The sequence below is a fragment of the Sminthopsis crassicaudata genome, chromosome 3 (assembly GCF_048593235.1).
Source record: "Sminthopsis crassicaudata isolate SCR6 chromosome 3, ASM4859323v1, whole genome shotgun sequence".
Classification (NCBI taxonomy): Eukaryota; Metazoa; Chordata; class Mammalia; order Dasyuromorphia; family Dasyuridae; genus Sminthopsis; species Sminthopsis crassicaudata.
In genome coordinates, this window is record NC_133619.1 from 645,342,793 (window position 1) to 645,352,452 (window position 9,660).

Here is a 9,660-nt window from a genome sequence, read left to right on the forward strand (position 1 = left end):
CTGCACCGCGTGGGGCCCAAACTCCTTCAGGGAAAGAGGCTCGTTTCTCGAGATGCCATTAAAATCATGCCGTGGTGCAGCCCAACAGACAGCCGGACCAACTCTGGACCCCAAAGAAGCTTCGGCTCCCCCCAATTCCATTACTCTCAGACTAAATTACCAAGTAAACAAATAAATGCTCCTTTGTTACACTTTAAACTCTGCCTCACAGAAAGCTCGCTGACCGCTGTCTTGGTGGGTCTCTAGGGTGGTCCCCTCCCCGACCTGGGTCCCCAGAATTTGTGGCAGTGCCCATGAGTGTCCTCAGGGACCCTTCCCGCCTCATCTGGCCCAAGCAAGCTAAGGCGCCCCAGCTCCGTCAAAGGAGTGCCTGACAAACCTGAGGGGGACCTCACAAGTCGGGGCTCCCTAAGACCTGGGCGACCAGTCCTCGGGGGCAGCACTCTGCACACGGGGGCACTTCACACCCACTTTCCCAAGGCCTGAGGCCCCCGCTGGCGACCACCGAGGCTCCCCTTCCCTGGAGGCCCCACGGGTGGGAAAGCCCCCTTGGGTCTCTGCCACAGCTGGCCGCCCCTGGCCCAGGGAGAAGCCCCCCTTATCCCCCTTCTGATCACAGGCAGCCTAGTCCGTGACACCCCGCCCTCACTGGTCCAGAGAGCACATGGCACGTGGAATAGCAGTTAGGCGTTATCTTTCTGGAACACGAGAGCGGACACGGGGAACTTCCTCGCCAGAGCTGAGGGAACATCTTGGTCACAGCCCTCGCGTGACTGGGATCCCTCCCGCCTCCTCCAGCCCGACTCCCTCGGTGGAGGAGCTCACTGCGCCCCCAAGCCACATGGCACCCCCAGACCTGCCGGGCCTCCGGGAGGGGGCCGCAAGCTGCAGACAAGAGCAGGGTCCAACGGGAACTTTATTTAGCAACAGGTGGGCTCTTACCTCCCACTGCCCCCGCCCCCACCCCCGCCGCCCCCTCCCTGGCCGCCAGCATCCGGAGCTCCAGACATCATGAGGAACAGGACAATGGGGACGATGTACATCCACTGTGGAGAGACCGGGGCAGGAGGGAGGGGGGAGGCCCGGGAGGAAACGGAAGGCAGGGGAGGGGGCCCCGGGAGCCGGGCACAGACGGCAAGACCCAGAGGGACCCCAGAGCCCGGCCGTGGAGGGGAGCAGACAGAAATGGGGGTGGGCAGGGAGGGGGAAGGAAAGGAGATAGGGGAGGAGGGCCAAGGAGAGGGAGGAGGGAGGGGAAAGGGAGGGAGAGACAGACAGAGAGAGACACAGAGGGGGGGAGGGAGGAGGGGCAGAGAGAGAGACATGGTGAGACTCGTTGCCTCTCCCTCTCCTGCCCCCCAGCCCCAGGGAGGAGGGGGGCCTCGGTCAGTGTGAGGGGGCGGCGAGGCGAGCAGTGAGGGAAGGCGGGCCCAGGGTCCCCTACGCAGCTACGGGAGGGGGGCGGGAGGTCCTGGGGAGGGAGGGGGGTTCGCTTGGGTCCTCACTCAGGCCTCAGACGCTGGTGCCGGGCCCCGGGCCGGACGCATGGCCGTGAGGAACACGGCGCCCCCCAGGATGAGGTGCCACTGAGAAGGGAGACGGGGAGGGCAGGGTCAGGGCAGCGCGGATCTGTCCCCAGGGAAGCTCCCGGGCCCTCCCCCAGAGGCAGTCCTGACTGCGGATCAGAGACCAGACCCCGGGGTCTGGGGGGCAGAGCGGGAGGGGGAGGGGGAGGGCCCCGGGGAGGAGCCCGTCCGAGGGTCTGGGAGGGAGCTGCGGGGGACACACTGCGGCAACCTGGGAGCCTCTCCTGCAGGACCCTCATCCCAGGAAGGCCGGACCACGATGGCCGAGGGAAGGGGGCCCGGCTCTGCGCTCCAGGCACCCTGGGAGGGGCCCTGCACCCCCAGGGAGAGAGCCAGCCTCGAGCTCCGCCTCCAGGAGGCCCCTCCCACCCACAGCCTTGGGGCGGGCGGGGGAGGGGAGCTCGGAGAAGTAAAGGCAGGGACAGAAGGGGGAGGGCCTAAGAGGCAGGAGGGGCGGGGCCGGGCCCCCTCCCCCTCCCCCAGGGCCACTCACGTATTTGGCGAAGAAGGACTTCTGCTCCTGGGGGTTCTTGGCCTTCTGGGCTTGTTCCATCTCCAGCCGCTCGATGAAGGCGGCGGTCTCGGGCCTGCAGAGGGAGGAGCTGGTGACGGGAAGGGGGGGGACACAGCCCGGGAACTGCGGGGCGCCCCGCCCAGGTGAAAGACCAGCCCAGGGCCACGCCCCCCAGACCCTCACCCTGGGGCCGTGAGCGGGGGCTGCAGCTGGACCGTGGTGTTGAACAGCTCCAGGTCCACATCCTCCACCTCGTGGCCCCGGCAGCCCCCGGGCTCGGTCACCACGGACAAGCCCACCACGTTCCCGGCCACGTCCACGTGCAGGGTCAGCCGGTCCGAGAGGTGGGACTCCACCAGCGAGCACTGCGGGGAAGCGGAGGGGTGAGGCGAGGGCGTGGCTCCCCGCCCCAGCCGGCTCCATCCATGGGGGAGGGGGCTGTTTTGGGGGGCCGAGTCCCCTCCCTCCAGGGCACGGGGATGGGGGTGTTGGAGGCAGAGCTGGGGTGAGTCTCTCTGAGGCAGGGTCTCCGCCCCCACACGGGGCCTGGAGGCGACCCCCAAAGACGGGGGGCTTCCGGCCGACTCACCGCGGGGACAAAGGACGAGACGTGGCCTGCGGTGGCCGGGCCCTCAGTGGCCCCGGGCTTCCGGGGCACCCTGACGCGGTACAGGCCGTTCAGAGCTGCCACATCCTGGGGAGACAGCAGGGAGCCGTGCTTAGCCCGCCCGGCCGCCCAGCCCCCCAGCCCCGCTCCTCCCGGCGCTCACCCGCAGCCGGCCGCGCTCGTCCTCCGTCAGCTGCCTCTGGGTCAGGCTGATCGTCCCATCCTGCACGTTCCAGGTCAGCGAGCCGCGCTTCCGGAAGTGGACGCTGTCATCTGGGGGCAGAGCGGGCGGGGCTCGGAGACCACCCCCCCAGGCTTGAGGAGCCCAAGTCCCTGGTCTTGGAGGGCGGAAACAATGGGGCGAGCGCCCCCCCCCAAAGGGGTCCCTGCTCTAAATCGGCTTTGGGAGTGACGTGATGTGATGGAGGGGGCTTCTGTTCTGGCAACCTCTCCGACTCCAAACTCCTCTGGCTTTGCCCCCCATCTGTCCGATTCTGACCCCAGGAGACTCCCACAGAGGGAAGTCCCCCCCACAACAGCGTCCAAGCTGTGGGGCTCCCTGGCGGAGAGCGCTCCTCCCCCTCCCCCCTTACCCCTCACCCCCACCCCCGCCATTCAGCGCTTCAAGAACCTGCCCGACCAGGCCGCGGCTCCAAGCTCTTCAGACCCCCCTTCTCAACCTCCGCGGAAGGGGGACCTGGGGATCTCCCCCAAGGCCCTAAGCCTCTCCAGGCCCCGCTTCCCGGCAGCCCCCAGCTCCGCCGCCGCCGCCCTCACCAGTCTCAAAGGAGTGCTCCAGCAGCAGCCCCGCGGGCCCGCAGCCTTCAGCGGCAGCCTGAGGGAGAAGACACGCAGCCCCAGGGTCACCGCCCCACCAGCGTCCGGCCGCGGGGGAGGGGTGGCCGTTATTCTGAAAAAGGTCTGGTGTCCCCTCTGGCAGGAGAGAGGGGAACGCGGGGGCGGGGCCAGGTGCTCAGCAGGCTCTTAACGGAGCTGGCCCAGTATCAGCTCCAGGAAGAGCCTCCCTTTCCCCCAGCGCCTCCCGCAGGCGCTTAGAGACTGGGCAGGGATGGAAGGGGCTGGAGCGGGGGGGGGGGGGGGGGGGGGGGGAGGACGCCAGCGCCCCGACTTCGTTTGCATATTGCTGTCCCGCGGGCCCCCAGCTCCCCCACCTCATTTGCATGCCAGCAGGCCACCAGAGCCCGGCCCCACCATTTGCATGCCACAGGCCTCCCACGGCCCCCCTCCCCCGGCCCGACCAGACTGACCCCCCGAGCGCCTGCCCGGCAGCCGCTCCCCTGGACCGCGGCCGGCGCCGCCAGCAGCAGGAGCAGGAGCCAGGGGGCAGCCATCGCCGCTCGCCCGCGTTCACGTGACCACTCGCGGGGTACTCTGGGAGAGGGCGGACGAAGCCTCTGCGCCTGCGCCCCTCTGAGGTCTCCGTCTGGAACCGGAGTTTGGACCCCGAGGCCCCCTCCCTCTAGCTCCTCCCTCTCCATGACGTCACATCACTCTCGTGCCTTAAGCCAATCCTTCCCCACTCCCACCTTCACCCGATTCTCCGACGTACGCATGCGCAATGATTCCCACTCAGGAGTACCCAAGTCCAGGCTTTCCGGCCTCCTCGTATTCGCGACCCCGTTTTCTGCGCGTGCGCAACGACTCCTCGTGATATCACAGAATCTGGGACCCCGCCCCCGTCCCCATAGCAACATGGTAGCATTTGGGCAAAGTGCCAAGTGACGGGAGGGGGCCGAACTTGTGAAAGTGAGAGGAGTAAACCCTCCACCGCCTCCTCTCGGTAGTTCCCAGCCACCCCCAGAGCCCCGGGCCCAGAAACGATCCCCACTCCCCGAGGCCCGCGAGGACCAGGGGGAAGCGGGCATGCAGCCGGGCCGACGGCCGGAGCCGGGCGCCCCACGAGGGGCAGGTGAGGGTGGGGCGGGCGCTGGAGGCTGGAGCAGGGCCCCCGGGGTGTCAGTGAAGGGGGCGGGCGCCGGGGGCTGGCGCAGGGCCCTCGGGGTGTCAGTGAAGGGGGCGAGCGCTGGGGGCTGGAGCAGGCCCTCGGGGTGTCAGTGAAGGGGGCGAGCGCTGGGGGCTGGCTGGCGCAGGGCCCCCGGGGTGCCAGGTGAGGACGGGCTGGAGACTGGCGCAGGGCCCCCGGGCTGCCAGTGAAGGGGGCGGGCGCTGGGGGCTGGCGCAGGGCCCCCGGGGTGCCAGGTGAGGACGGGCTGGAGACTGGAGCAGGGCCCCCGGGGTGCCAGTGAAGGGGGCGGGCGCCGGGGGCTGGCGCAGGGCCCCCGGGGTGCCAGGTGAGGACGGGCTGGAGACTGGAGCAGGGCCCCCGGGGTGCCAGTGAAGGGGGCGGGCGCCGGGGGCTGGCGCAGGGCCCCCGGGGTGCCAGGTGAGGACGGGCTGGAGACTGGCGCAGGGCCCCCGGGGTGTCAGTGAAGGGAGCGGGCGCCGGGGCTGGCTGGCGCAGGGCCCCCGGGGTGCCAGGTGAGGACGGGCTGGAGACTGGAGCAGGGCCCCCGGGGTGCCAGTGAAGGGGGCGGGCGCCGGGGGCTGGCGCAGGGCCCCCGGGGTGCCAGGTGAGGACGGGCTGGAGACTGGAGCAGGGCCCCCGGGCTGCCAGTGAAGGGGGCGGGCGCTGGGGGCTGGCGCAGGGCCCCCGGGGTGCCAGGTGAGGACGGGCTGGAGACTGGCGCAGGGCCCCCGGGGTGTCAGTGAAGGGAGCGGGCGCTGGGGGCTGGCTGGCGCAGGGCCCCGGGGTGCCAGTGAAGGGAGCGGGCGCTGGAGGCTGGCTGGCGCAGGGCCCTCGGGGTGTCAGTGAAGGGGGCGAGCGCTGGGGGCTGGCTGGCGCAGGGCCCCCGGGGGTGCCAGGTGAGGACGGGCTGGAGACTGGAGCAGGGCCCCCGGGCTGCCAGTGAAGGGGGGCGGGCGCTGGGGGCTGGCTGGCGCAGGGCCCCGGGGTGCCAGTGAAGGGAGCGGGCGCTGGAGGCTGGAGCAGGGCCCCCGGGGTGCCAGTGAAGGGGGGCGGGCGCCGGGGGCTGGCGCAGGGCCCCCGGGGTGCCAGGTGAGGACGGGCTGGAGACTGGAGCAGGGCCCCCGGGCTGCCAGTGAAGGGGAGGCGGGCGCTGGGGGCTGGCGCAGGGCCCCCGGGGTGCCAGGTGAGGACGGGCTGGAGACTGGCGCAGGGCCCCCGGGGTGTCAGTGAAGGGAGCGGGGCGCTGGGGGCTGGCTGGCGCAGGGCCCCCGGGGTGCCAGGTGAGGACGGGCTGGAGACTGGAGCAGGGCCCCCGGGGTGCCAGTGAAGGGGGGCGGGCGCCGGGGGCTGGCGCAGGGCCCCCGGGGTGTCAGTGAAGGGGGGCGGGCGCCGGGGGCTGGCGCAGGGCCCTCGGGGTGTCAGTGAAGGGGGCGAGCGCTGGGGGCTGGCTGGCGCAGGGCCCCCGGGGTGCCAGGTGAGGACGGGCTGGAGACTGGAGCTGGGCCCCCGGGGTGTCAGTGAAGGGAGCGGGCGCCGAGGGCTGTCTGGCGCAGGGCCCCGGGGTGCCAGGTGAAGGCGGGCTGGAGACTGGAGCTGGGCCCCCGGGATGTCAGTGAAGGGGGAGGGCGCTGGGGGCTGGCTGGCGCAGGGCCCCGGGGTGCCAGTGAAGGGAGCGGGCGCTGGAGGCTGGCTGGCGCAGGGCCCTCGGGGTGTCAGTGAAGGGGGCGAGCGCTGGGGGGCTGGCTGGCGCAGGGCCCCCGGGGTGCCAGGTGAGGACGGGCTGGAGACTGGAGCAGGGCCCCCGGGCTGCCAGTGAAGGGGGCGGGGCGCTGGGGGCTGGCTGGCGCAGGGCCCTCGGGGTGTCAGTGAAGGGAGCGGGCGCTGGAGGCTGGAGCAGGGCCCCCGGGGTGGGGGGGGAGGACAGGTCAGCTTCCCAGCACCGGCTGGTGGGGGGGGGGGCTGTCGCTTACTCGGGTCCCTCCTCAGGGGCGAAGGCCGTCCCGAGGCCGAGGCCCCCGCAGTGCACTTCCCCCAGGCCCGGCCGCCTCCAGCGCTACCTGTGCAGCGGGGAGTTCGACCAGCTCTGCGACTTCCCCATATTTGAGAGCAACTTCGTCCAGGTGCGGGTCCAGCGGCAGCCCTTCCCCCTGGGGTGACACAGCCCCCCCCACTGGAGACAGGGACTCTCCGGTTGCCCACGCGCTGAGCCGGCGCCTCCAGCAGAGGAGTGACGTCAGCTCCTGCGCCCGCAGGTGACTCGGTTCGGAGAGGTGGCCAACAAGGTGACCATGGGCGTGGCCGCCACCAGCCCGGCCCTGGAGCTGCCCGACATACTGCTGCTGGCCGGGCCGGCCCCGGGAAAGGGGGGCCTACAACTGTTTGAGTGAGGACCCCCCAAAATCAGTTCCTTGTATAGCCCCGCCCTCCTCCTGGGCGCCGAGTCTGGGCAGGAGGAGCTCACCCCAGGTCTGAATGGGCCCTGTGCCTCTCGGCCTCAGTCTCCCCGTCTGTCAGATGCCCTGCCAGGTGGTCAGAGCTTTGAAGTCGACCCTCAAGCCGGAGCCCCGCCTCCCCGTCCCCCAGCAGGGTTGCCTACTATTTAAGCCCTATCCTTGTGTGCCCTCCCCGCCCCCAAGTCTTCCGTGGGACCAATAGCTTCCCATGGACTGCTCCTAGGCTCAGTGGGGGGAGCCGGCTGCTAGAGGCGCCACAGTGCTCACAACTCCGGGCTTGGGGCCTGGGTTTGACTCTCCCCGAGTTCAAATCCAGCCTCAGGAGCTTAGTGTCCCAAGGCCCCTAGGCAAGTCGCTTGTCCCCGTGTGCCTCAGTTTCTTCATCTGTCAAATGAGCTGGAGAAGGAAATGATAAACTGCTCCAGTATCTGCCAAGAAAATCCCAAATGGGCTCCTGGAGAGTGGGACACAACAAAAGCCCTGGAGGACTTGGGGGGGAGGGGGACTCGGAAGGGAATTGGAAAAGGCTGCTTGTGGCAGGGAAGGAGAGGCTGCCAGCAGAGGGGTTCCTGTGGGCGGGGCTGGAGGTGATGTGGGAGGAGTCCCCCCTCTTCTCCCCCTCCTCAAGAGCACATCCGCAGTCTAGTTGAGGGAGGTCGGGGAGGGGAAGCGTCCAAATAGAATTAGAGGGTTCTCGGAGTCTACCGACCCAGCCCCGTCATTTTCCAGATTGGGAAACTGAGGCCGAGAGGGGCTGACTCCTACCTCCGGCATCTTCCTAGATGCTGCTGGTGGCCCTTAGCCCCCAAACGGGTTCTTATTCTCCATAATTCCCCAAGGTTATCCCGCAGAGCCAGACCCGAGGCCAAGGTGGTCCCACCTGGGCCAGGCCCCGCCCTCCTAGGCCGGCCCTCCTCCTGAGCAGGCTCCGCCCTCCAGAGTCAGGCCCCTCCCCTCCAGAGCCGCCCCCTCCTGATCCCATCCCGGGGGTGGGGGCGGGGGGCCAGGCTGATCCCCCTGCAGTTTGTAGAGCTGTTCATCCACGATGAGAAACGGCAGCAGCTGAAGGTGAAGCTCCGGTCCGGCCGCACCTTCTACCTGCAGCTGAGGGCTCCGGCCTCTGAAGACCAGGAGTTCGGCCGCTGGGTCCGGCTGCTCTACCGCCTGCGCTTTCACTCGGGCACCAGGGTGCCCTTCACCCAGGCCCCCGGCCCCCCGGAGGAGGAGGGGACCGTGCCGCCGGACCAGAGGGTGAGCCTGGCCTGGGCAGCAGGGCACCCGAGCACTCCCGGCCCGCCCCCCGCCCAACCTCACCCCCTCTTCCTTCTGTTTCCTAGTGAAGGCCAGGAGCCCCCCTCCCCCAATTCTGCAGACCCTCCAGATATGAGACGCTGCTGCCTGTTACTGCCGCCTCCCGCGCGGAGCCCTTCACCCCAGTGCTCCCCGACCTCCGGAGACTCCAATCTTGTCTTCCCCTCCCCCCCAGCGGCCCGGGGACACGCACACACCGCCCCCTTCCCCCCCTCCCCGGGACACGGAAGGGCCCGAGAGGAACCTTCCCTGGCCAGGGACGAACCGGATAACTAATTAATAAAGACACCATATGTCCGAAGGAAGGTCAGAGCCTTCAGCGGGGGCGGGGGGCGCCCGTCCTGAGCGGGGAGGGGTCTCGGGGCAGTGCCCCCTCCCCAGGGCCGCGGGGGTCCCTGACCCCGGCGCAGCCGGGGCCTGGGTGAGAGACGGCAGCGCGGCCTGGAAGCCACCGAATCCGTCCCTCCTCCTCCTCTTCTCCCTCTCTCCCTTCCTTCCTCCTTTCTTCTTTCCTTCCTCTCTCCTTTTCTTCCTCACTTCTTTCTTCCTTCTTTCCTCCCTCCCTTCTCTTTTCCCTTCTTCCTTTTTTCTTCCTCCCTCCCTCCCTTCTCTATTCCTCCCTTTTTCCTTCCTTCCTTTCTCCCTCACATTTTTCCTCCTCCCTCCCTCTTCGCCTTTCTTTTCTCCCTCCCTCCTTCCTTTCCTTCCTGTCTTCCCTCTTTCCTTCAAAAATTTCCTGCTTCCTTCCTTTCCTCCTTCCTGCCACCTTTCTTCTTCCCCTCCCTTCTCTCTTCCCTTCCTCCCTTCCCTCTTTCCTTCCTTCCTCCCTCCTTTTCTTCCTCACATCTTTCTTCTTCCCTCCTTCCTTCCACACTCTTCTCCCTTTTCTTTTTCCTTACCCCCTTTCCTTCCTATCTTCCCTCTTTCTTTCCTTCCTCCCTTCTTCTTTTCCTCCATCCCTTTCCTCTTAACTTTCCTTCCTTACTCCCTTCTGTCCTCTCATCCTTTCCCTCCTCCCTTTCTCTTTCCTTTGCTTCATTTTTCTTCCCTTTTCCTTTCCTTCCTTCTTCCCTCCCTCCCTTTTTTTCTTCCTCTTCCTTTCCTTCCTTCTTCCCATCCTTTCCCCCCTCCTCCTTCCCTCCCTTCTTCCCTTTTTCCTTCCTCCCTCTCTCCATTCATTCTTTCATCCATCCATTCACATA

At 68.4% G+C, this 9,660-nt stretch overlaps 2 protein-coding genes across 3 annotated transcripts; one reads left to right on the top strand and one right to left on the bottom strand.

The window, feature by feature from the left end:
* Positions 1-898: 898 nt before the first annotated feature.
* On the bottom strand, positions 899-4,267 carry EMC10 (ER membrane protein complex subunit 10). Of its 2 annotated transcripts, XM_074307896.1 has the most exons (8): positions 3,976-4,267; positions 3,485-3,542; positions 2,871-2,980; positions 2,690-2,794; positions 2,284-2,465; positions 2,080-2,173; positions 1,506-1,586; positions 899-1,046 (listed from the first exon to the last, which is right to left on the bottom strand). In XM_074307896.1, the coding sequence occupies exons 1-7, from the start codon at positions 4,204-4,206 to the stop codon at positions 1,506-1,508; spliced, it is 861 nt and encodes a 286-aa protein (XP_074163997.1). In that variant the 5' UTR covers positions 4,207-4,267; the 3' UTR covers positions 899-1,046. The 2 variants fall into 2 exon arrangements, with proteins under 2 accessions (XP_074163997.1, XP_074163996.1); XM_074307895.1 differs by lacking the exon at positions 1,506-1,586.
* On the top strand, positions 4,213-8,759 carry GARIN5A (golgi associated RAB2 interactor 5A). Its single transcript, XM_074307900.1, has 5 exons — positions 4,213-4,637; positions 6,681-6,814; positions 6,947-7,077; positions 8,155-8,398; positions 8,485-8,759. Exons 1-5 carry the CDS (start codon positions 4,592-4,594, stop codon positions 8,485-8,487), a joined length of 558 nt encoding a protein of 185 aa, XP_074164001.1. The 5' UTR covers positions 4,213-4,591; the 3' UTR covers positions 8,488-8,759.
* The last annotated feature ends 901 nt before the right edge of the window (positions 8,760-9,660 follow it).